General features: G+C 40.6%; 1 protein-coding gene across 5 annotated transcripts in view; it reads right to left on the minus strand.

Annotated features, from left to right (window-relative positions):
• KIT (KIT proto-oncogene, receptor tyrosine kinase) overlaps nt 1–27,660 on the minus strand; it is a 90,361-nt gene that overhangs the window by 28,072 nt on the left and 34,629 nt on the right. For 4 of the 5 annotated variants that reach the window (XM_043906740.1, XM_043906738.1, XM_043906742.1 and 1 more), the window contains exons 2-7: nt 18,835–19,104; nt 15,564–15,845; nt 14,351–14,487; nt 9,989–10,160; nt 4,443–4,632; nt 2,224–2,339 (exon numbers count right to left, since the gene is read on the minus strand). In XM_043906740.1, the coding sequence (XP_043762675.1) occupies nt 2,224–2,339; nt 4,443–4,632; nt 9,989–10,160; nt 14,351–14,487; nt 15,564–15,845; nt 18,835–19,104 (1,167 nt within the window). Of the gene's footprint in view, nt 1–2,223; nt 2,340–4,442; nt 4,633–9,988; nt 10,161–14,350; nt 14,488–15,563; nt 15,846–18,834; nt 19,187–27,660 lie in introns of those variants that run through there. The other variant, XM_043906743.1, reaches the window with a different exon arrangement.

A 27,660-nucleotide genomic window follows, 5' to 3' on the forward strand; every position in this document is an offset into this window, starting at 1 on the left:
AAGCAGGGGCTCAGCCCGTGCTGGAAGTATCTGTGACCCAGGCCCCAGAGTTACAGGGAACCCAAGAAGAGGATCATTTGGGAAGGTTCAGGCCATTTCCTCTCTAGTCTCAACAGGCATTAATTCACCAGCAGAGGTGATCAATACGGATCCTGTTGGAAGGCAAATTAGGCTGGTAAGTAAAAACATAGCAATTTTGTCACCCAGAGAAAAGTAAGGGTGACTTCAGAGATGTCTTTCTAAGGTCAATGACTCATGACTGACTGGCAGGCCACATACTGGCAAATAGAAGCAGGAAAAAGGGGAGAGAGATCTTAATGAGCCTTGAAGCCAGGGAGAGATGGATACAAATGACACAATTTTAGAAAATTCCCAACAACTCAGCTTCTCAAAGTGAGGCCTGTGGAGTAGACCATGGCCACAATCTGCTAGTTCTGGTGTACACTATGTAAGCACAGAAGCCAAGACTAAGCATTGAGAAGGAGCAATTTCACTAATTATATCTGTTGAGTCTAGGATTAAAAAAAAGATCCATTCTGGGATTTTATATATCTTTGTTCTTTTCCATCTCTGCATTCTAGTGACTGGTTCTTTCTGTATTTCATTAAGAAACATTGATTGAGAACAAATTGGAAACTACAAATACACAAGGTCCTTGACCATAGTTTGAGAAGCACTGCACTAGAACGCCTAAAATAAAGTTCTGCATAGACAGTAATGCATATGATGTTTGCAAGGATATTGATTCACCTGCAATCATCTCTTCAATTACTTGAACATGAAGATTTCTCAGAAGAAGGCAATTTTGCCCATGTGTAATACACTAGTCTCTGATTAACATCTGAATTAATCTAGAGATACCTGAATTGCAGGCCAATGAGAATACCATGTAATCAAAACTGTTCTGAAGAACCGAGATGTTAATTAACATGTTTCCCTGGGAAAAGCAGTTTTGTGGTCATACAAATTCGAGATATATGCTCAATCTCACACCTCCTTCTGAGCAGGCAAAATATACATTAGTGTATCAAGGATGCTGAGAAAGTCTGTAGCTCAGAAAAATCTGTATGCGGATATGATGCTCTTTATCTAAATACACGTTAACACCTTGCTCAGGAAATACAATTTTGGAAATGCTGGAATAGACAAAAGACTCCAGATTAGCAACCAAAAACTTGTCTTGAATATCACTCGCTAGCTGTTTCCGGTCTTCATTTGTAAGGGGATCATGCTCCCCACCCCACCATGCTAGTGAGCGGCACCATCACAGAGGTAATGATGGAGAGTCATTCCACATAGCAAGTAGGAAGCTCCTGGAAGATGGGGAAATGGCTCCTCTCCTGCAGCCCAACACATATGAAGGGCTCAGTCATTACTAAGTTGCTTTCCAGGGAACGTTCCAGGTTGTCATCTTACCCGCTCCCCCCCCCAAACCCGCCACCAGTGCACTCCAGATAGCTAACTCTGACGGTCATTTTGTGGACTGTCCCTTGGGACCTCATGTCTTTGGAGGCCTCCAGACTTTGGTCCCCTGCTGGTGTGGTGTGGTGGGCACCTGCTCCTCTTCCTGGGAAATGCAGGTGACCTCACAGTAGAGCCAGGAGCAGGTCGTACACCTGAGAAAAGTCCCAGCAGGTGAGGACAGCCTCTACGGCTCAACCTTTGTACAGAGACGTTGTCCTCCCACCTTAAACCACCGGCTCCCTCCTCCCCCAGTCCCCGCACAGCACACAGCAGGAACACCCTGAGCTGATCAATACTGCATTCACTTCACACAAAATAATACCCTAACCCTGCAAGAAAAGGTGCTGTAACAAAGAAATCGTTTGTCGGGCCTTGACAGCACCTCTTTCCCACCTAAAACCATAATCCAGCTCCTATTCAACCTCCGGCTCCCCATCTCAGCAATCAATAATAATACATTCTCCCTCAAACTGTTGTTATTTTTAACTTCTATGTCTCCTCTGTTGACTTCAAAGGGCAGCACCCAGCATCTGAGCGCCAGCTACAAGGTCATGTGGTCAGTGAATTGTAGGACAAGGAATCGGTTTTTGTACACATCCTTCCAACCACCAAACCACGAGGTCTTTGTTAAGGTCAAAATTATCATGAAACATTATTGACCCAGTACACAATGAACTCGGGGCGGCAGCTGTTGCAAACACCAGCCACAACTTAAAAGAATAAAAAATAAAAAGATAAGGAACCATTTGTTCTACTCACTGTTCACGTAAACATTAAATGTCACGGAAGAATTGACATCAGAATTGGACACATGAAATGTGTAAGTGCCTCCTTCAGTCCCTTTTAATCTGGTTAGATGAAGTTCACTTACGTATCTACAAAAAAAGAACAACCCATCAGTCACCTGTGGATCACCTACCTCGAAGTGTGTGGCTTTTTCACAGTTTCCATCTGGAAATCCATGCCCATTTTGGAAAAATACGTCCCATGTGATTCAGTATTAACAAATGCAAACACACACCAATATTTCATTGAGACAAATGCCTGGTATGTGAGAACAGGGTGGGGAAAGGCTTTCTCGCCACAAGGCAACCTCACCCTCGTCCCGTGCTGTCCTTATGCCCAGCACCCTTCCCCGCCCTGGTCCTCCGTTCAGCCCCCTTCTCACCAGGGTCCTGAACTCACCTGCCTGGCCAGACCCCAGACTGGCAGGCCTCTCCACCAAGGTGTCTCAAAGCAGACACTTCAGGGCCATGCAGCAAGGTCAATACCATGGCCCTCGCCTTCATTCTGACAACACCAGCATCTCCTGGTTCTCCTCCCACCCCTGCTGTTTCTTCCAAGTGGCCCCTGGAGCATGTGCTACCGGGGCTTCTGTCTTACACCAAGGTTATCACAAGTGGCTGTGTTCAGCACAACCATCAGGGAATTAGTGACATAGGCTCCAGGGTAGACGGAGCTCTCTGGGTGGCCCTAGGTCCCCACGGGCCACAAGCAACTCTGCACGTGGGTGGCTTGTTCCTGTCACGCTGCATACACTCCCAGGGCATTCACGCTCCTCTGAGCTACTTACTGTCGCTTACAACTTTCAAATCCTGATCGCTAGTCCAGACCTCCCGGTCCTACGCTTCTTTCCTCTCCAGACCTGTGTTCATGGCCCCCAGTGCAAAGCGCCCCTAGGACGGGACTGCAGCTCACCCGCATCCTTTTTACCTCCTTTCCCCTCCCTACCCTACTTCCCCAACTCTCTGCCGGGTCTCTCTCTTCTTAATGAAGCCCGTCCCTGTGCATCCCACTCTCAGGAGCTGCATCCAGGGAACCCGACCTACGAAACATTCTACCTGAGTATCTCCACTCAAGATCCCACAGGCAAGTTTGAATTCAACAAACCCCTATCTCAGTTCACTGGATTTGCCCCTCTCCCTCCCCCTGGAATGCTATCGCCTCTTATCATCCAACCCGGCTGCCCCAGCCAGACTCCCCCCTCTTCCCTGCCCCTTCAGTCACCGAGTCCTTTAAGGAGGAAGCCTGGACACCCACCAGTCCATCTTCCTCCCGATCCACCCTCCAACCCTTAGACCTTGGTCCAGGACAGTATCCTCTCTCACCCACATTCTTACAATAGCCAAGAGCTCCCAACCAGGGGAAAAAAACACCAATTCTAACTAGGCACCGACCTCTTACAAACCACCGGCTCTTGATGAGATTACTTAACTCGTCAAAGTCTCAAATTTCTCTTCTATAGAAAGAAGGGAAGTAAGCGTGCCTCCTCATAGCATTTGTGAGGACTAAAATTATTGAGTTAATGTACATAAGGGAATGAGAACAGCGTATGGCCAGAAATAAGCACATAAAACTTATCTGAGAATCGAATGAGAAGTCTGATGTAAAAGAAACTTGGGTTCATTGCCTGACCCAAAGATGCTTAACGATTCTTAAGTTTCCTTCTAGCTTTAAAAATGTAACTAAAGGCACTAACATGCCTCTTTCTCTGAAAAGAATTATTTAATGTGGCCCTAGTATATGCTATTGACTGCTCTGAACTATTCCCAGAACTCCAGGACAGGACTGTCCTCTAATTCACAGATGAGACAACTGAGGCATGGACTCTTCTGGGTGCTTGAAACACATGGCAAAATGAAGGGATGAAGACTCGGGGAGCAGCCCCAAACTTCCTTCCGTACCAGGTGTTTTCTCATACACTGATGGTTACAGAAACAGGATGAGGTAGTAGTTAAGAATCCACCTACACTGCAGGAGATGGGGTTTCAATCCCTGGGTCAGGAAGATCCCCTGGAGAAGGGTATGGCAACCCACTCCATTATTCTTGCCTGGGAAATCCCATGGCCAGAGGAACCTGGCGGGGCTACAAGCCCATGGGGTCAAAACAAAGTCAGACATGAGTTAGTGGCCAAACAACAAGAAGAGAAGGGGAAAGGTGTAACTGCGTGATTGCCAGGAGAAGGCCCCTTTCTTACCTGATGTTACTTTCATTCTCAGACTTGGGATAATCGTCCCACTTATCAGTGGAGGTTCTGTTCATATATATCCACTGTCGGTGTTCAGGTTTGGGATATGCCTCATACTCAACAACCAGATCCACGTTCTCTCCATCATTTACAAATACTGTTGTGTTCATCATAGGGAAGATATTAATGAATCCTTTATCTAACCACAGCAGAATGAAACAGAAAGGAACTGTTATCTGCAAAAATCTTAACAAATAACACAGCTTCATTTTTGGATTATAAAGGTACTGGACTGATTTCCAGTGTTAACTGGTAGTGCCAAGTAAGCTGGTAAAGAATCTGCCTGCAATGCAGGAGACCCTGGTTCAATTCCTGGATTGGAAAGATCCCCTAGGGAAGGCATAGGCTACCCACTCCAGTATTCTTGGACTTCCCCGGTGGCTCAGATGCTAAAGAATCTGCCGGCAATGCGGGAGACCTGGGTTCGATCCCTGAGTTGGGAAGATCCCCTGGAGAAATAAATGGCAACCCTCTCCAGTATTCTTGCCTGGAGAATCCCATGGACAGAGTAGTCCATGGGATCACAGAGTTGGATAAGACTGAAGCGACCTAGCATACACTTAACACGCCAAGTAAGAATTTTAACCAGTCATTTTACATTTTGTTTTGCTCTTGGAGAATTACAGTCATAAATGAGAAAGGACACACATTGGAAATGTTTATTCTCTTATTTTTATCTCTTTAGCAACTCTGTTAAAGATCTATCACCATTGGATAAGTCTTTTAGAACTACCAGTCCTGATGCATATTATGCTAAAAATTATTTGGACTAAATAGCCCATTCCCTAGACCCAATATAACTGTATATGTGATAAGAAGATGTCATAGATCAAGGAGGGGAAGATAGCCCCAGTGTTCAATAAAAATATTGCAAGAATGTAATTTAGTATTTAAAGAAAACTAAACTTATAAATATATCTTTTTATATCATACATCACAGATGATTCAGAACAGCATTTTAACAGTTAAGCCATATTTTTAACTAAACAACAAGATTGACTTTTATTAAACTTTGACCAAGCTGGGGGTGGGGGCAGTTTTCCAGGCTTTTTAGAAGCAATCAAAGAAATAAAACTTATAAAAGACAAATCTGAATATATAAACATTTTCAAATGTCTATATATAGAAAAATTAATTAAGGTATTAGGACAAAGAAGACATGAAAATACAGAAGGAAAAATAAACTAGTAATTTAAATAGGGGATCCCTTTTCACATTTATTAAAAATAGCAAAACTTCAATAGAGCTGTTAAAAATAATCTATATCCTTTCTATAGAAAACTAGCAAAGCTAATTTGAAATAAACTTAATAATTTTGCAAGTGTAATTAAAATAGCATGCTGAATTACACATTGTAATTTGGCACAACTCCTTTAGAAAGCATTTTAAAAATTATCTATTTTTCAATTTAATCCAGAGAACGCTTCTTAGTGAGGTAGATACCTACATGCAAAAAAGAAGTGCTATTTATCCTAGTCATAATAATCTTAAAAATGAGAAAAGGGAGAACTGGTTAAGTAAATAAAACATTCCTTAGAAATGGTTATGTAATAATACAATGGAGAGCTTGAAAAAGACCATAATAAAATAATTGCCAATATTATATTTATAACCTTCTTTTATGGAATGTTTACTTTGTGTCAAGAACTGCCTTAAGTTCTTTAGTGTATTTTATTTACTAATTATGACAAATATTTAATTTTACAGCAATACTGAAAGAGAACCTTCAGTTCAGTTCAGTCGCTCAGTCGTGTCCGACTCTTTGCGACCCCATCAATCACAGCACGCCAGGCCTCCCTGTCCATCACCAACTCCTGGAGTTCACTCAAATTCATGTCCATCAAGTCGGTGATGCCATCCAACTATCTCATCCTCTGTCGTTCCCTTCTCCTCCTGCCCCCAATCCCTCCCAGCATCAGGGTCTTTTCTAATGAGTCAACTGTTCACATAGGTGGCCAAAGTACTGGAGTTTCAGCTTCAGCATCAGTCCTTCCAATGAACACCCAGGACTGATCTCCTTTAGGATGGACTGGTTGGATCTCCTTGCAGTCCAAGGGACTCTCAAGAGTCTTCTCCAACACCATAGTTCAAAAGCATCCATTTTTTGGTGCTCAGCTTTCTTCACAGTCCAACTCTCACATCCATACATGACCGCTGGAAAAACCATAGCCTTGACTAGACAGACCTTTGTTGGCAAAGTAATGTCTCTGCTTTTTAATATGCTATCTAGGTTGGTCATAACTTTCCTTCCAAAGAGGAAGCATCTTTTAATTTCATGGCTGCAGTCACCATCTGCAATGATTTTGGAGCCCCAAAAAATAAAGTCTGACACTGTTTCCACTGTTTCCCCATCTATTTCCCATGAAGTGATGGGACCGGATGCCATGATCTTAGTTTCCTGAATGTTGAGCTTTAAGCCAACTTTTTCAGTCTCCTCTTCCACTTTCATCAAGAGGCTTTTTAGTTCCTCTTCACTTTCTGCCATAAGGGTGGTGTCATCTGCATATAATCTTATAACCCCTAATTTATAGATGAGAAAAGAAACCACGTCCTGGAAAGCCATATAGCTGGCTACCCAAAGGCAGAGCCTAACCATGAATACACACAGTGAGAGGCCAAGGCTGGCTCCTTACTGTAGCATACCCTAGAGTCTCCACATACTTTAAATGAGAAAGAGAGAGAACCTAAGGTTATATGTATAATTAAAGTCCTGTTGCATACACAAATATAAACCATATACCAAACCCTAAAAATGGTTATAGCAAGTCAGTGGAATTATGAAGGAGTTTTAATCTTATTGTTTTATTTCTTTTTCAAAATTGAAGATGGAGTTATAACATTTAAGACTGTCATTCACTATCTATGGTACTATTTAGTTAAATATATTTACACCCCAGGCTTCCCTAGTATCTCTGTTGGTAAAGAATCCACCTGCAATGCAGGAGACACAGGTTTAACCCCTGGGTGGGGAAGATCCCTTAGAGAAGGAAACAGCAACCCACTCCAGTGTTCTTGCCTGGAAAACCCCATGGACAGAGGAACTTGGTGGGCTACAGTCCATGAGGTCGCAGAAGTTGGACACGACTTACGGACTAAACCACTACCACCTACTGAGTAGCTATCCTCCGGAGAGCATCTAACATGCAACTGATACCCCACATGAGGTTGCCATTAGAATATTTACTGTTTCGTTTCCTACAGATTCAGAATAAAAAAAAAAAAAAATGAAGTCCAACTGTCCTTTGTATCAATAGAAAAACATTTTTCAGGTGAAATTTTAAAAAACATCCAAACGAAATCAAGCTGGAAACCACCATCTTGTTCTAATACCTGAATCATAAATGGTGCCCCTCTGTCATTCTTTAAGCTAATTTAAGTTAGTTTTGAGGAAATGTTTTATCTGAAAGCTACATTAAATTTTCAGGTACTCAAGGTCATAAATTCAAAGATAAAACACAATGCAAAATATAGAAATATTACAGGCGATATTATTTGCACTGATTTCTGTCACAATCATCATGAAATACTAGTTCGTCTGTAGTTTTCTATAGTCTAGTTTGGTCAATATGGTTTTATGTCCTATGTAATAGAACAGAGTTTCAAATTCATGAAGTGTAAGAATTATTAGAATCAAAAAATCCTACCTGGCTTGTTATAAAGTATGATTTAAGAAACTGATGAGACATTAACCGTTAAGTGCAAACACTACACCAGGCACATGTATAAAATCTGTTGCCTTTCTCCCTTCTACAGCCTTGGGAGTTAGAGGGTGTGTGTCTTGTAAGAGAAAATACGGGCAGAGTTAAAGTGGGGGGCATTTGAAAGTTAAGTGGTAGAGCCCCAACTCAAAACTAGGTAGGGGTCATCCTAAAGTCTTGTGCGGCACACCACTCCACTCTGTCCAAATTCTACTCCCAGCCCCTAAAGATCACTTTTCTCTGTCTCTTCCTGCTCTTGTCCCATCCCAACCCTCTCCCGAAACAATACAGATTCAGATTACATGATCCCAAGTGTTTCCAGTTATACAGTTATATTCTTGGAAATTGATGAATGGATTTTAAAAATCTGATTACATACAACAATATACTCAAAACATCCTTACTAATTGCTTTCTGGAGCTGAAGCTGATCTATCAGCATGCTCCCTAATCAACTTAGCAAATTAGCACTTATGGAGTTTAATATTTTAAAAGCATAGCCTTTTATTCAAATTAATAAATGGTTCACAGTCATGTTTAGGGACAGAATAGTACCCTCTCTTGGGACTAGCTCTGTAATTGCAAACAAAGCGTCTTTTTCACGTTCATTTTGGTGAGACACTTTCCATTACAACATGGGCAGAAACACCAAACTCATATGAGATAATTGTGGGATAAATCATAAACCTCTAACACTGCTACATAAATTATTGAAGAAATATGGGGGGAAAGAGAGAAATGAAAACAAATATCATGTAATTTTATTATTGGTGAAATTATGATGAAGAATTTCACCACCCTACAAGTATTTAATCAAAATCAAGCAATGAGAATGTGGTGGCATCCAAAAAAAACACAAAAAACAAAGCAAAAAAACCAGATTAAATGCAAACAATACTGAGAGCCCAAAAAGTGTAAAAAATTTTTTTTAATTACTATACTTTCCAGTAACTCAAAAACATCACGTATTTTACCACAGTCTGCTCTCATTAAGTAGATGCTTGGGAAATAAGTATTTAGTCAGATTGCTAGAGCCCACTCCAGTGTTCTTGCCTGGAGAATCCCAGGGACGGGGGAGACTGGTGGGCTGCCGTCTATGGGGCCGCACAGAGTCGGACACGACTGAAGTGATTTAGCAGCAGCAGCAGATTGCTAGGTCAGGGAAAACTAAACCAGTTGTGTGTACCAGTTATGGCTTAGGTTAACATGCTTGTTCACGCTCTGCAGAAACAAGGAGCCATGGCCAGTGGGCTGCCTCCCTGAAGGTTTATGTGATAGCCCTGTAGGGTCAGAGGACAGGGTAAGGTGAGGGGCATGCTGAGAAGGAAAAGTCAGTTCAGCCCTTTCTGCTGCCAAGTGACTAGAGCCCATGAACGGTAGAACAAAAAACCAGAAGGCTGAAGAACCTCACCAAAAGACCCGGAGAAAGCCATTCAGGACTAAGCATACGTCTTTCTCCAGAGAAAAAAGTCTCCATCCATTTCCAAACTCAGGTCATTCAGCAAGGAGTAAAATTTTGGGAAAAGCTCAACCTACATTTGTTGGGGTATGGGGGTTAAGCAGAGAATGACACATTCAAACACCTTCACAGCTTTTCACTTGCCTCTATTAAATGGGTAGAATTTGCTTTTATGCTCTGGTTGAAAGATCTTTTTTTTTCATGTATTCATTCATTCATTCAGTGATACTAAAATCCGTTAAGAATCTGTTCAACATTCCATTAATGTAAAAAGGAAACTATCAGATAATTTCTTCATTCACTATGCCAAGTAATTTACCCATTCCCAGAGATATTTACCTACTACTTCTAAGGTTGTTGTGACATTTGCCGATCCAAAAGTATTATTGGCGTAACACATGAAGACGCCAGAATCATTAACCCTTGCCGAGCTGATAGTCAACCTTTCCTGCCGGAGATAACTGAAATCACCCTGATGCCAGCTATTCTTCTTCGTCTGTGCTTTAGTCTGCTGCTCTCAGAAGGGGAGGGCAAGAAAGAAATCAAAGATTACCATGCAATTTATATTCAGGATCTTTCCTAGATAAATTAAAAATAGCAGCAATTAACTTCTCCATATTAGCATTCATTATACACTACTTAAGTAAGAATAATAAAACATCATGACAAGTCTGTCATTGGAACACTTCCTATTACAGGACTATATTGAAAGATAGTCATTATTAATGATTGGAAAAAAACATGAAAATTCATTTCTTAATAACCACAGCATACATAATTCCAAATTCTCTGCAGTGCTAAACATTTTTTTTTAACAGTGCCAAATTTTAAAAGCTAGTATATTAAGAAATACTAGAGGATACTGATATTTTACAAGTCAGCATACCTGTATCCTATCAATATTTCCTGTTTTATAAACATATTTATGTCTTTTCTACATAATAGATAAATAGCAGTAATTGAAAAAATAAATCCCAGTGATTGAAAACACATCACTACTAACAATCATGTTCTATTTTATTAACATTTATATTATTTTCATTAATAAAAATAAATTTACAATGTCTAAGATTAACTCGAAAATTCATCCTATTGTTCTTACCCAGCAGAATTTTGGCAACTATTAAAGAGCATTCAGAAGTACACAAGACATGTGAGAACCAAACCCCAAATTATTTACACATGAGCTGAAGAAAAAAGGCTGTGCATTTACTCTTGTGGTATCACCATCCTACTGTTAATATTTGTCTGCACGTAAGACAAGGAGAGAGTTCTTGTATGGAAACCTCATGGGGAAAAAACCATAATATAAACGACAACCATTCTCTGAAAAAATGAAAGGGAATAGCATAGAGTTTTCTGCATCTTCCAATTTTTTTTAAATGAACGCATTCCTTTTACAATGGGGAGGGGTAGGTGGGAAGTGAGGAAACAACTAAAAAAAACCCAAAATAACAGTGGATATTGACATGGAACAAGATCAAGGGAGACCCCTGTACAGGCTATGGTGGACTATTAGCATTAGACCATTCTGACAGTACTGTGAGTGAGAACAATCCTGCTGGAAAGCAACTCGGAAGCATGTTCAGAGCCCTGATCAACTCCAGCAGATTTATCTCCAAGAAACAACTCAACAGGAAACAAAAGCTCCAAGATATTTGCTGAAGAGAAAAACTGCACATGACCTAATGTGTACCAGGTATCAAAAAGACTTTGCATACATGAAAATTAAAAATGCTTATTTTATGTAAAAAGTGTAAAATGAGTATACCTTAAGACAGTAACCATGTGTTCATACATATGCATGGGCACAGAGAGAAAAGAAACATGGAAAAAAATGTGGGCAATATAGCATTTATAAGGACTAACCACACGAGACTGTAAGCACTTGAAATGCAAACTGAAGGGTGTTTAAATATAAAATATGTCCCAGACTTTAAAGACTTAATATGAAAGAAAGTAGTGTAAAATAGCCCATTAATAATTTTTATGTTAATTACATGATAAAATGTTTTGGATACATTGGACTAAATATATTAAAATTGATTTTACTTTGTTTTAGTGTCACGTGCCTACCAGAAAATTTTAAATTACACAGGAGGCTCACATTCTATTTTTACTGCACAGTGCTGCTAATGTACAGTGGCAGAATTATAGTTATTTCTCTTTTTTCTCATGTTATTATATTTTTAGAAATTTTTTTACACTAAAATAAGCACACATAAAAGCTGACTGCCAAAGCTGAATGTTTTGAAATAAAAAGAAGAGAAACCTGCTTGGTTAACTAACTGTGAGATCTTGGCCAAGTCAAGGATGCCACTATGGTCTGAGATTTTATTTCCAAAAATGAGTAAGAGAATAAAAGTCTTTCAAGGCCTTTCCAGTCTGGAGCACTGTGTCGATTTGAAGATACTCCTTTCTAAGAGATTCTTCTAATAATTGGCAGAAATCTGACATTTTTGCTGCCTAACAGCAATTGTTAAGAAGACACGAAGGGGAAATGACATTTTTCTTCGGCCTCTCCTAGTCCGTCATGTTACAGACTTCTCCTCTGTAAAGGCAGAGAGACGATGGACAGGTCACATACTATATTCTACATTTACCGATTCTTCCCTCTAGTTCCTGCAAAGAGCCCAGGAGTCCATTGTTAGGGAGCTAAACAGGACAATGAATGCACTGGTGCTGGAAGGAATAGTTTGTCGATAATTGACAAAATATCAACATCCAAACCTGAAGGCCATGATTTAGGATACTGTCGAAGATCACGATTAAAAGCAGTAAAAATATGAGAATGTATAAGCCTTAGAAAAGCTAACCAAGATTTACAGTGTTGAATAAACTCCAAGATTCTCTTACATTTTAAAACAAACAATTGCAAAAACTTTCCAACACTCAATTCACCCTAAATTTCATTGTGAGTTAAACTTATTCTAAATGATTCAAATCAAATTCCACAGATTTTTAAAATAATTTGATAGTGCTATAATAGCACCAAGTATTCCAAATTAAGCCAAAGGATGTCAGTAAAAGATTCATGGATGAACTCTGGCATTTAGCCATGAGCCCCATCTGCAAGTCACACGTTACATAGTGTTTGCACGTGATTTGGTTTTCCTTAACCCTTGGAGGTACGCACTGGGATTTCCCCAAAGAGCTCCCAACACTGCAGTCTTATCTACCAGTGCCAGTGGATTAATTGGGAATGGCAAGCAGGGCTCCTGGGAAAAAATGGTTCAGAACAAAACTGCCTGGGGCAATTTATTTCCCATCTCAGAAAGGCTAATTTTCAAGTTATACAGAGGCTCAGCTATACACACAGTCTAAATTGTTCTCTCATCTGAAATCAAGGATCATAGAAAGGCAATTAATATGGGATTGTGTTCTGTAAGGTTAGTCAAAAACCCATATGTAAGCTATTGGTTTTATTAGGTTATATGATATGAAAACTAGGACTTCTTTCTCTGAGACGTTGGTTCCATTCTCCTAGTCAATGGCAGACTTCACTTAGCAAGGTATCATCCATCACAGGTCTGCGGGAACACCATCATAAGGCTTTGCATTATGTTAATCGCCATGGTTACTTATTTAGCATAGGATTCTCTAAACAGGCATAAAATTGCCAATTCAGAGCATGAGGAGGAAGAAGAGGAAGAGGAGGAGGAAAAGACAGTATTTTTTTCCTTCCAATGTAATACGTACCTGTGTACTGAAGAAAAACTACTATGATAGCAAATTAACTAGATGGCCAAGACTATGCAAACAGAAATTATTGAAAACTCAGTCGATGGGAATCTTAAAAGCAAAATACTAGGGAAACTAGACATTTCAAAGACTTTGCTATTAGTGTGAGTGAATTCAGAGGGAAAAAACCCTTCAAATATAACTAGCCAAAATTTATTAAGATATGCCTAACACAGTATCTGACATATAGCAGACATTCAATATGCATTTGTCAAATGAATGATAACCTAAACATGTCCAAATGCTTCAGATTGAAGATAACCACTTTATTAATAGCGACTAAAACAAATAGAAAACCATTAGCAACCTGATCTCAGGTAAGCAGTCTCAAAGGAGGAAATCAGACCCATACACAAAGAAACCCATCTCTCAAATGGACAGGCCTTTCCATGGGGGAGGGAAGGGCTTCCTGGTTAATATCTGAGATCACATTTCTTAATATGGAAGGGGAAAATGGCAACTTTTCTGGCCTGAATAGTTTCCATAATAGCTTTATAAAAATCAAGATAGCTATTCACTGAACTGTTAATTTTCTAAAAAATTTTCCCCACTAAAGTCATTCAGAGAAACAGTATGGAGTAATAACAAGTCTAAAGTTTTTGACTTTCTCAAAATAAATTTACAAAATGACATTTCTTTGTTACTAGTAATGAACATACACGTCTGCATATGGTGCTATGAAACAGGGAAATACACATCTCAACACACTCCAGACAGCTCCACCTCTGACAGACACACCAGCTGAGCCATCCTCAGGATGATTAATAGACTCTCTCAGAATTTGAAAAAGAATGCATATATATGTACCATGCCATAGAGTAGAAATAAACACAACGTGGTAAATCAACTAGACTTCAATAAAATACATTTCTTAAAAAATAAAACTTCTTTAAAGAAAAGCCTTCAAACCTCCCACACAGCATGATACATTGAGGAAAATGGAGAAGACAGTCCACTCACCTGGCTGTTTTCCTTTATCCACATAGAGTCCACGGAGCTAGACACGTCTTTTATCAAGCATGTCACCGCAAACTCCTCTCCTTCCCGGAGAAGATAGCTGGGTTTGGACACAGACACAAGTGGAACAGCTTTGATGGCTGGAATAAAATGAAAAGCGGCCCTCAAACAACTGGTTGCACTGTAACTTAACATTTCAACTTTCCACTTTCCCGAAGCCATGCCCAGCTCACTCTGCGGTCTTTTAAGTAAAATATAAAGTACGGCACTAACCAATCTGTATTACTTATGTACCTGAAGACATCAGGAGTTAAACTGTGCATCCCTCAAGTAAATTAATTAATATAGAGTGAAAAAGAGAGAATGTCTACTCTGAGATGGTAATAATCCTGAACAAAGCTAGGCAGAAACCCTAGCATAGTGAAGCTGCCTTCACCTTTACTTCACTTGATGGTTTCATGAGGATGTGACCAACAACTAGTTATATCCTTTTAACCAAACAGGCAACTTTCCCAGGTACTATAAAATTAATATCTTGATTATTTCTTAAAATCACAGGTTTTAAATAATCAAACTTTCCTCAATTCCAAAGAGAACCCTTTTCAAAAGCCTTAACGATAACTATTCAATAGCTAAATGCCCACTGGTGTTGAGTTAGATGTTCTCTGAAATACAAAATTCTAGGTATCCTCCAGCTACCAAAATATTCTACCTCATGTTGCATTCATAACAAGGTCCATTGTCAGCTGGTACTTTCCTTCTCAGATTGTGAACTAAGAAGGCATTAAAATTAAATATTTAAGGATGAAGTCAATTCACAGATCAACAGTAAATCAAGGAGTGAATAATCTATATGCTAATCTTTTCAAACAGTGTAAAGCCTCCCAATAAGTTTTCCTTGAAAGGAACACTGTGCATTTACTAAACTTTGGGATGTCCTTATGTCAGTAGGTTTAATGATTGTCCCCAGAACCATCTAATTGCTCTTCCCTGGTAAACCCACCCAGCCGGTGGCGGGTCTTGTGCCAGTCACGTGGTATGAGGACTGTGAAATAAAGAATTTACAAGCAGCTGGCATTATTTTGAGGCCGGGAGAACCGATCAGAGCAGCTGCCTGAGTGATCAACATACTAATACTAAGATGGACAGCGAGAAGAGAAGTCTTTTAAATCAATGGATGTTCTAACACCCAGCCAAAAGCAAACAAGGGCCATACCTGCCCGCACTTTCAGGGTGAATTTCTTGGACAGCATGGACTTGCCCCTCTGATTCGCTGAGCAGTGCAGACAGAGCCGATGGTACTCACGCTTCACATTTCTGATTGTGATGCCTGCCTTGGGGTCGGCCACAAACGTCAAATCCTTGGGGAGTGGTTTCCCCTCACACCCCGTGAGAGAGTAATTGGTCACCTCGGGGTCTGTCAGGGGACAGCGGACCAGCGTGTCGTTTTCTTCTTTCCCATACAAGGGAAGGTCAATCAGGAAAAGCTTCTCAGGGTCTACAGCATAACCGACAATCAGTATTTCAAACGGCATGTTTTTAAAATGACAATGAAAACATTTTATAAAGATCTAAGATGTTGCCTTTCGGGAGGACTTCCCTTGTAATCCTGAAGTCAAATACTTCCACTGCAGGGGGCACAGGTTTGATCCCTGGTTGGGGAATTAAGATCCCGCATGCCATGTGGCTTGGCCAAAAAATTAAAAAATAAATAAAATGTTCTCTCTCACAGCAAAAATCCCCAGCAGCCCAAATGACTGCTGACTTTATTCTTTGCAAATGAAAAGTAGAATTTATCTGAACTATACTAATAAGGGAAAAGGTAACACTTAAACCATGTCAGGCACATCTACCTTTCTCATTTAATCCTCAAAACACCTATAATGTGATGGGCGGTATCATTATCACCATTTTATAGATAAACCAAAGTCTCAAAACTAGAAACTCTCCTTAAGTGATGTGACCCAGAAATGGCTAGAAAGAATTCAAACCCAGGTCTGACTGATACCACAATCTGAGCTCTTAAAACTCTGGGAATATTTTACTATAATATTTATAAATATAAATATTGTGAAAATTTTATTTTTATTTTAGATTTTATTTTTAAATTATAAATTTATAAATATAAATATTTATACATATAAATGTTTCGTTATAATATTTATGAATATAAATATTTGTAATATTATTATATTATTTTCTTTTTTCCTAAAACAGATAACACTGCAAAGAACACAGGCCAAGAATAGGCAGCCTGATGACATCTAGTAGTGTGGGGGAAAGTGTTCTCCACTAACCCGAGTGACCTTCTTTCTGGAATTCACAGTCTCCAGGATCCTCCAGCTTCTGAAAAGAATCTAGAAAACTATCAGGGGGCCATACAGTACAAACAACATGTGGTCCGTGCTCTATTCATATTCCTTGAAAGATATGCATACATAGAACTTCTGGAAATCAAATAAAGTGCTATGCACAAGGGGAGCGTATGAGGTTCAGCAATGCTGTGGCAAATACATGACTGTCCAAACCAGGACACTTGGAAGTGAAAGAGGTGCAATCAGTCATTGTGCTGGGATATCTGGCACGGGCTGGGAAAGCCTCAGGCCGACTGGAGCCTCTACACAAACCTCATTCTGTGCCCACAGTATGCTGCCACCTCTATGCTGTGTAGTGATCATACCAACACACGGTTGGGCCAACAGATGACACTTAAAACGTTTTCTCATCTTTGGGCCACACTGCAGCATGCGAGATCTCAGTTCTCCAACCTGGGATCAAACCCGTGCCCCCTAGAGTGGAAGTGTGGAATATTAACCACTGGATCACCAGGGAAGTCCCTAAAATGTTTTTTAAATGTCCTTTCCACATGCAAATTGAGTGCTCCACAAAAATCAATGACATAATTGAAATCTACTTTTCATATAATTTTGACCAATTTTCAAAGAGTTTTCTTAAATGAATTATGCACCTCCCAGCCTAACTAATTTATTCTGCAAATAAATTATCTCATAATGGCTGAAATATGGTTTGAGGCTATAGTTGGTTATTTTCCCACTTAACTCTTTCTCAGTCACTTGAGCTATAGTTCCCACAATGCCCTGAATTCCTTCACTGCCATAAGACAAACTATATAGGCATCTAAACATCTTAAACTGGTAATAATTAAATATAGTTCTAAGTTATTGAGGGTGACTTCCCCTATAAAGAAAACCTGAGCACTCTGTGAGACTGATTTAGCTAATGCAGCAGTTTCCCTATTTATTCAGACGTCTACCCATCCTATTAATAAGCAGAATGACACTTCATTACCACCTGGAAATTACAGAGTACCTTCTTGAATGTCAAAGAATAGAACACGGGCGGCTCAACAATTATGAAACATACCCAGAGGCTAGCTGTGGCTTGTGAACGTGTATTTCTTTTCAGCTATCCACCCAGGAAAGAGTAAAAGATAAACTAAAGAGAAGCAGTTTCAGTTTCATGGCAACCTTCTTCATAGTGAACAGGAGAGTCAATTTTACTAACCTTCCATAGAGCTAGAATGTGCACTAATTCTGTCTCCCTGAAAACAATTATATAAGGAACACAGAGCAGGTGATCTTATCCAAGTGTTGCTGTGAAGAACAGTGACTTCAGAGGTTGTTCAGATCCACAATCTAGGACAAATTTATTGGATCTTCTTCCACAATATCACAGATGAGGTTGCAGTGACAACCTCAGGCCAGGTACAAACCCAGGACAAGAACTGAAACTATTTCCCCTCCTATAACTTTGTTATGTCTCTTAAGCTTTAAGTATTCTAGTTTTCACACCAACAACAAGACCCCTCCCCTAGGCCTTCCCCTGGCCATGCCAGGAAACCTCCTTCTGACAAGGTTATTAAAAGCACAAACACAGATGAATCACTGCATTCATCACAGGAAATGAGGTACAGAAATCCAACCATCACATTTTCCTTTTGTTTCTCAGAGGTCACAATTTTCTAAATGAATGAACCGACTACCATTAAGAACTCAGGAAGGACAGAGGGTGCTTAACCAACGGAATTGTTTCTGGAATTTACTCTCTAAAAGTGGGTCAATTCATTTGAAGCTTTGGTCTGTTTGGGGCCTTTGGAGGCCTTCAGTTCCCTGAAGTGTTTTTACTAAGTGGGAATATCTGGGATCTCACGGCATTAAAATGCTGTCTTCCCAAAGGGCCTAATTTATTCTCAGGTTTACTCACACCACCAGGACAAATGGGCTAAACCATATTGCAATCTCATTAGGAAGAGCATCACAGCCTTACAAGACCTTCAGCTGGAGTCATACCCGAAGCCACTGTGTATCACAAGGTGGGAGAAAACTAACCAAGAAAATTGTGTTTTATGCTTTCTAGACCCAGCCAGTAATATTTTATCCATGACTCAGCCATCTCTATGTCATCCTTAATTAAGGACAGGATATAAAGTTCTCTAAGCATAGCATCAAAGAAAGCTGAGCATTTACCTCTAACAAACACATAAATGGAACTGCTCAAGCCGGCTTTATTGGTGCACGTGTAATTGCCTGTATTTGTGGCCTCTGCTTTCTCGGTGATCCATTCCGGGTTTGTTTTCTCACTCAGTTGACCCAGGATCTCAAAAGTCCACTTGACAAATCCCGGATCAGTGCATAACAGCCTAATCTCGTCGCCAACACTGACAATTAACTCTGATTTTGCTGGATGGATAGATGGTAGAGACAGTTCCCCTGGACTCACAGATGGTTGAGACGAGCCTGCCAAGAAAAACGAAAATCGTGTTGAACATGATCTTTTTCTTGGGCGAAATAAAGCACTTCTTCCAATATTGATTTCCATCTTCTGTGTACTCGACAATAAAAATAGGACAAAGCTGCCCAGCTATTTATGGTGAGAGAGTTCTGTTTAAAGTTTCTAAAGTTCATCTAGAAAATTAAGTTATTTTCGGCAACTTTCATTTAATCCTGAGGGTCACGCTTGGTATGCAAGCCAAGACTTGCTGGATGCCATGGCATTCTCTGGGTTAAATACACAACAGGGTCAAGCTTCCGCTCTGAATATGGGCCACTGCAATAACACTGACATGCTGACACCCAGTCTAGAAACAACAAAAACAAAACCTCACACGATTAAACAGCACAACAAAAAACTACCGGCCCATCACTCTTTAGGCAAAACATACACGATCATGAGAGCTTGGCTTTTCTTACGGCTTTGTGAATTCAGTTATTCCTATGCAGTTCTCTTTATTCGGTGATGGTCATTAAAAAAAAAGATCTTTGTGTTTCAAATGATAAGGCAGAAAATGAAAATCTTATTTTAATGGTCAGATCATGAGATTTCATAGCCGATGTTGGGTTGCAGCCTGATCAACCTAATGCCTACAGAGATTTGCTACACAGCAAATTAAAGATACAAAACTAAAAGGAGTGTCTAAATAGCTCAGTTGGGAAAGTGTCAGACTAAAGATACAAAACTAGAGACTCTGAATATGAAACTGGAACCTTAGAAAATCACAGCAGCCAATCCATTCATTCACTTATGCACACAAGTGCATACACGCATCTGTTGCATGAAGGTAAGTATCTGTTCATTATTTACAAGCTGCAAAAGCACCCTGTTAGATGCTGGGAGAAAATCCACGTAGAGGGGACACACAGTCCTTACACTCCAGATCTTCAAGTACATAGTGTTCAATGCCAGAATAATGAAACACAGATACAAGACTTAGCTTCAGGCTACAGAGGAAGAAGTGGGCTGGACTTCCACAGTATCAGAAGAGGAGAAAGAGCAGACAGACAGGTATCATAGACAGACACCAGAGACACTGGTGCGCGGTGAGATACCTGAGATCAACTAGACTCCAGGAGATCAGTGAAAAGTTCTGCCCGCAGGTTGGCAGAAGCCACAGAGCTCACAGTTAAGGATTTAAGAGAAAGAGGGAGATGTGAGGCTGCCAGAGAAAAGAGCACTCTAGCGGTGGCGATGCCATGAAAAACACAAGAGGTTGACTCACGTACGATCCGGGGTGGGGGGGGGGGGGGGGGGCGCGTGGGCACCAGGATGACAGAGCTCCCTGGGGGGCTTTCAGTCACCTCTGCAGGATCATGGCGGGGGATGGTTCATGTGCCTTGGATTTGTGCCCCCCTCCACACGTACAAGGTCAGAGACAAGAACTGACGTGGGTTCTGAAGGAGCAGCAAAAGCCGCCCAAGCCAGTGGAGGAAGGGGCGGGTGGGAGGTAGGGGCGGCCAGAAGTTCAGGGCAGAGATGGAGATCTGGTGAGAAAGGGGCAGAGACAGGAGAAGCAGACACCTGCTCCCAGATGCTACACCTGGACGATGTGAAATTCAGATGGAGAAAGAGCAGTACCTGTGAAGTTATAAGACAGGATCAAATAATCCAAGGAAACGGTTTTGTAGAAAAAAGAGGAACACAGTGAGTACTGCTCGCAGGGTTCTCCCAGCTCAGAGTGGGTAGGGAAGGGTCAAGACAGGTTTTTTTTTAAATGGGACTATCAGAAAGGAAGGGGAGAGGCTAAAAAAGACAAGGGAAGCAACACATCAAAAGGCTCCCAAGAGAAGGTGGGCGGGTCCCAGGGCAGATGCTGAGCAAGATCAAAGGGAACGAACACAGGTCCCCAGATCTGGTTAGGAAGACACACAGGAAATCCAATTTCAGTTGAGTGGGAATTTCTGTTGGCTTCAAGGTTAAAGCCTGCAAGTGTAGACCTCTTCCTGGAGAGCTATGGCAGGAGAAAGCACAGAAATAGACCTGTAGTTAAAACTTTAGTAGTAGTTAAAAGGTTACAAGTTTAAAAAAAAAAAAAATTGGAGGCATGCTGACATCTGAAGATAGAAGAAACAGACTCCATGGAGAGGGACAGCCCAAAAGTGCTCTGTAGAAGGGTTGAAGTTGACCCCTGAAGGTGTGTATAAATCACCAGTCTCAGTTTAGTTAGCCAAACAAATATTTCATCTGGGTGCCTTCCAGCCATGCCATCAATTATAGCCCCATGATGTCTCGCAAAGTACACCCCAGATCAGAAGATGCTGGGCAGCCTTGAGTCACAGAAGATTCAACAATAAGGTGAATTAGTCATCAAATATTACCGAGCACCAACATAAGAAAAGTGTGTGCCCCCAGACTGAAGCTCTAAATGGTGGAACCAGACTATGGAAATAAAGTGGTTGGGGTGATTTTTAGTCATACAGACTGTTAAATAATGAAAATGGGCACAGTGGTAAGTGAAGATGCTGGTTTTTCAAGTATCTCCTTTAAAAAGGAAGTACTTCCAATTTAATCCAAAAATTCTTAAGAATTTATACTGCAAATGTATTTCAATCTGGGCTTCCGTGGTGGCTCAGTGGTAAAGAACCCAGCTGCCAATGCAAGAGATGCGAGTTCAGTCCTTGGGTTGGGAAGATGTCCTAGAGAACGAAATAACCACCAGGTTCCTCTGTGCATGGGATTTCCCAGGCAAGAATACTGGAGTGCGCTGCAGTACTTCTTTCTTCAGTTAGTTATTATAGTGAAGCAGTAAGGCAGCCTAGGTAAGAACTTGACTTTTTTTCTTTTTGAGGTTTCTAATTTTTTTAAATTGAAGTATAGTTGATTTACAATTATGTGTTAATTTCTACTATAAACAAAGTGATTCAGTTTTATATATATATATATACACACACACACACACACACACATACACACATATTCTTTTTCATACACTTTTATTATGGTTTATCACAGAATACTGAATATAGCTCCCTGCGCTATACAGTAGGACCTTGCTGTTTATCCATTCTGTATATAACAGTTTCCAGCTGATTTACTTCCCTCAGTACAATCACCTCTAGAGATAAGACTGTCTAGATTTGCATCTGCCAGGATGCAAGTGTGTGATCCTTAAGAAAGTTACCAAGCATCTCTACCTTGGTTTCCTCATCTGGAAAGTGGGGACAGTAACAGCACTTAATTCATAAAGCAGTTATGGAAAGCACTCAGAACTGTCCTCAGGCACACAGAAAACATATAATAAATACGAGACATGATTACTCTAAAAACAGTCTCATCTTCCCCTCCAATCAGTCCTGACTTACTCATTTCCTATGGAAGTAACTGGGCCCATCATTTCCCAGATTTCTGCCTGACTTCGCCCTCCTTGGCAATAAATCATACCAGTCTTTCCCCAGAGCCTCTGTCACACATCCCTGTATGCCTCTCCACTCCTGCTGCCCTGATCCCAGGCGTCATTTACAACGTCCAGAAAGAACATCCGTTCCTGAAAGATCTCCATGCTTCCCGCCTCCACTCACCCCACCCTCAAATCCTCCTGCCTCATAACCCTGAGATCCATCAGCCCAAAACACTTTTTCAACAGCCCCAACCCCAGCCTCAAAAACCCTAACAGAGGCAAGCAGCAGCTAACACTGGCATCATGCACAGTTTACAAACCACTCTCATGGTGTTAATTTCTAGCTGTTTCCCTCTTGGACCCAACCTGCCTCTCCAATCCTTTTAGCCTAAGGATCAGCTCTTCATTCCATGCTACGCCCACCTCTCTGCCCATGCACCCAGGACATAACTACTCCACTAATTTGCCTCCTTATCATGAAAAAAAGCCCAGTCTTCATGGATATTGTTTGTTCTCTAACTATTCCAGGTCACGACCACCTCTTCCCACTAAACTCTCCAAAATCTTCAGCTCCATCACCCATTTGGCTTCTGATGCACAATAGTGGTCTACATCTAGATCTTACCTCTTCCTACTCTGGGGTATTAGGGCCCTCAGAACAAGGATCATAAATCGTACTCCCTCCCCAGCCCAGCACAGTTATACAAAAATTCCCTTCAATCACTGACCATATAAAAGATTGGTGGAAGGACAGGTTCTGAAACACCTAGCCCCAGTAACAGATGTCAACAGTCTACTGACCTATTCTCCAAAGGAGGACAATGTCTATTCTGCTGCTCTACTAAGGAAAAGTAATGGCTTGATTCATCCATTAAAATTACTATAGATACCACCAAAAGAAAAGCTTCCAAATTTGAGATCACTAGCTTACACTTTACTTTTAGAGTTAAAAAAAATAAATTTTAAAAATAATTACCACCAGAGGCATTCAGGGTTTTCTTCTCAAAATAAAGTATAAGTTCAACCCTCAAACTTGAGCATATACTAGAGCGGGGCTGTGGATATTATTTATTCTCTTTTCTCCAAACTATCTTGAGTGTTGTTATAATGTTCTCTCTCTCACACACACACACACACACAAAGATTAGAGGTTCATGTTAAATATATATATATATACATACACACACACACACACACACAAATACGCAGACATATATATACATACCTTTATATTAAAAGTCAATATCAATAAATTAGTCCAAGTGAGCTTTTAAACTGCTCTGGAATCATACACTTTGAAATGAATCTGTATATAGCAAGTTCTCAACAAACATTTGCTGAATGAGGTTTTATGTCAGGACCCTTTGCATTTGAAATGTACTCCCCTAATGATGTTTGACTAATAAAAATACTGAGTTATTTTCTGTTTCCTGAACATATGTTAATTAATGAGTCCCCCAAATATGACAGATGGCAAAACCCACCATTCTGAGGACCAACCAGTATAGTGAATGATGGCTGGGGGCTAGGAACTCCAGGATCTATTCAGAAAATACTCCAGGTATCCTGCTAAGTGCTGGACCTAGGAGACAGTCCCTGCTCTCAAAAAGCATAAATAAGAGAGGAAAAGGGCACTTATGAACAGTCAACAATGCAAGATTTTAATAGTAGTTCAAAACAAATACCAACATAACCCCTGTAACCTCTTTGACCAGTATAAAATTCAACCACACCCAAAAGAATTGAAAGCAGGAATGCAAATACCCCATACACCAACATTCATAGCTGCATTATGCACAACAGCCAAAAGGTGGAAATGACCCAATTGTCCATCAACAGATGAACAGGTAAACACAACGTGGTGTATACACAAAACAGGAGTATTATTCAGCCACAAAAAGGAATGAAATTCTGACAAGCTGCAGCATGAACTTTGAAAACTTTATGTTAAGTGAAATGAGCCAGACACAAAAGGTTAAATATTGTATGATTCCTCATATATGAGGTACAGTAATAGGCAAACTCACAGAGACAGAAAAGAGTAGAGAGGTTGCCAAGGGCTAAAGAGAAGAAGGATTGGATAGTTATTCTTTTGATGGCTAGAGTTTCTGTTTGGGATGATTTGCTTTAGGACACGGTGATGGTAGCACGTCATTGTAAACACACTTTAATAGCACTGAATTAGACACTCCCAAATGGTACCTTTTATGTTATGTATATTTTGCCACAATTTTTTAAAAACTTAAAATCAGTAATTCTTAGATTTAAAATCAATAAATCAATAATAATTAAAATTGATCTAATTTAAAATCAAGGCCCAGGTGAAGCCTCAAACTTTCTCAGCCTCCTTGGCTCTTTCTTATCTGACCACTCGGACCTTCAGTAGCAGCCTCTGTGAGCCCCCCAAATTTATCTTAAATCCACATCACTAAAAATTAATCACTGTTATTATTTTCATTCAATCCACACATTTGTGGCTTAAGGGCATGAACATCACCTTTTCTTCCTAGCTTTCTACTACCTTATACAAAGTAGGCATTCATAGCAGAAGCTCTTTAACTCTCTGGGCTGAATAACCCAGTTTTTAATCACACTGACTACTACCCAAGAGACTTTAATGCTCAAGGCTACCAGATTCTTCTTCCATCCATCTTTCCTTCTCTCCTCATACTATCTGAGTCCTTTGGTTTTATTTTCAAACCTGTTTATAGAATTTGAACTTGACAGTATATTATATATAAATTGTGTGTGTGCTAAGTTGTTCAGTAGTATCCGACTCTGTGTGACCCTATGGACTGTAACCCGCCAGGTCCCTCTGTCCAATACTAGAGTGGATAGCCATGCCCTCCTCCAGGGAATCTTCCCAACCCAGGGATCTCTTATATCTAAGCACATGTTATGTCAGTTGATGAAATATGAGTATGTGTTGGGGGGAAAGCTGTCAATTCTCTGATAACTAAGCAACACTCTACAAGGGTGGTTCAACTGGGGAAAAAAAAAAAAACCCACAAGTACTTCAAGCTAAATGTGGGTGAAACACTAGAAGAGTGAGAGAAGGCCTCCAATTCACAAACATGGGGGGATTCTGCATTCCAAGCTAAAATTAAAAACTTTGCAGACTTTGTATTGTGGGTGTGGAGGACAGCAGCTCTGAGAATGGTCTGAGAATGCCCATCAGTCAACCCAAACTCAGGAAAGGTTTTGCTTCTCCATCAAAAAGAACAAAGCTATCAATCTTTCTTTTCTTAAGCAAAATAAGCCCATTCAAGGTAGACCTGTTATTTTCTGTAATCTTTGGATTAAACTCATTGAGAGTCCACACGGGGCTTCTACAGAAGGCTCTTAATGACCTGTGTAAGTGGGGGTGACTTGCTTGAGCAGAGGAGGCTCCCGAAGCACCTACAGTAGTGGTTGGACCATGTCAACGGTTTATTCAAACACGTCTCACCTGTCCTCCTCCACAAATATCCAAAACATCCTTCCCAAATATCTGAAGCTGCAAAAGCCAGATTTACAGCTGAAGTTCAAAGTAAGGAAGTCATTACAAAACCTTCTCCTCTTTGGACACAAATATAAGGAACCAGGCAAAATAATGGCATTGAAGACGACCCACGTAGAGAGGCTATTCTAGTTTTGGGGAAGCAGGGCTGTGACAAAGGCAAAGAGCAAAGCTCTACTGCAGTTTAGCTACTCTTTGGTTCACATACTATTCAACCACAATTCGTAATAAAAGAGCTAATGATTTGTATATCCTACTGTTCCTGACATACTTTTATATCCCCATAGGAGTAAACTGGATAAAAATCAAGATGGAAGGACTGTAGTAATTGCCCACAACACCCATGAGGCTTGAAAAACAAGTGGATGATACTGGAAATAGAATAGAGCTGGGGGAGGGAGGTATGAGCTCAGTGAAAACCACAGAAGTCATAAAAACTGCTCCTGCTCAGTGGCAGGGAGAGCGTGAATCCACTCTGGATCCCCACGCAAACAGAAGGAAGCCCTGCCATGGGGGCCCCAGCACGGTCCCATCCCACAGTGGTGAAGCCATTCTACCAGAACCATTAAGAAGTCACTGGTGTCAACACGATCTACTGCATGATTATTACCATGGTGGTGAACGAGATGCTGGTGGGGAACGCAGTCTTGTAAAGGAGACAAATACAATGCAAGTGAAGCAAAAATACTGAAAGATGACAAACAGGTCCCAAGACTCAAAGGAGGCAGCTGTCCTTCTGCCCAAAAGGAACAGGAAAAGCTCCAGGGGGAGGCACTGTGAGAGCTGAGCCAGGAAGACTTTGTGTGTTTGCATGTGTCTGTCTGTCTGTGTGTCTGAGGAAAAGTTCATCCAATGAGGACCCCAGCCCACCCACTCAACTGTGAGCTCTCAGAATCCAAAGCAAGGTTTGCACCCATCTCTAGCCTCACGGGGTCCCAGGAATACAGAAAGTGCTCAGTAAGCGCACAGTGAAGGCATGACTACATACAGGAAATGCAGAGGTGCAGGATCGGGGAAGATAATTTAGGACGTCACCTTACAGAGCAGTGCTTTTCTCATCTAAAAGATTGCTTAACAGTCTTCTTGAAGGTCAATTTCACTCAGTGACAAGTAACTGTCAACGCTTGTTTTATACTACAATACATACCATAAAACAGAAAAAAAATCAAATGCATCTTTTCAGAGGGGGAAAAACATGAGCTTTCAAAGAAACTGAACTACATCCCAACTACACACTCCCAAACACATCGCCCAAATCCTGACTATCTCCAACCGGGAAGAGTCCCTCCACAGGTAAATCTGAGAACAGTCTTAAATGGATCATGTGAATTCCAATTTACAATTGTACTGTTTCCGATGGACCTGGGGGGTAGGAGAAAAGTTCAGAGTTATCTTTAATTTTGTAACATAGAGATTTAAAGGACTCAGCTGAGTAGAAGTCACTGCCTAAATCTACTTGGTTCTAGACTTGAGTGAATAAAAAGTTAACTGACGCAACTTCCTCACCATCCTGTAAGTCTCTCACTGTAATATTCCCATGTTTGGAGACTGAAAAAAACATTTCCTTGGTACAATGCAAATTTGTACTTAGCTTTTGAAAATAAAGGAAATTTTCTCTCTGCATGCTAGGTCTTGGTACTACTTTAGGTCCAGGATATTTAGCGATTACACAAAATCTGTTTC

Source organism: Cervus elaphus, chromosome 6 (genome assembly GCF_910594005.1).
Source record: "Cervus elaphus chromosome 6, mCerEla1.1, whole genome shotgun sequence".
In the NCBI taxonomy this organism is placed as follows: domain Eukaryota; kingdom Metazoa; phylum Chordata; class Mammalia; order Artiodactyla; family Cervidae; genus Cervus; species Cervus elaphus.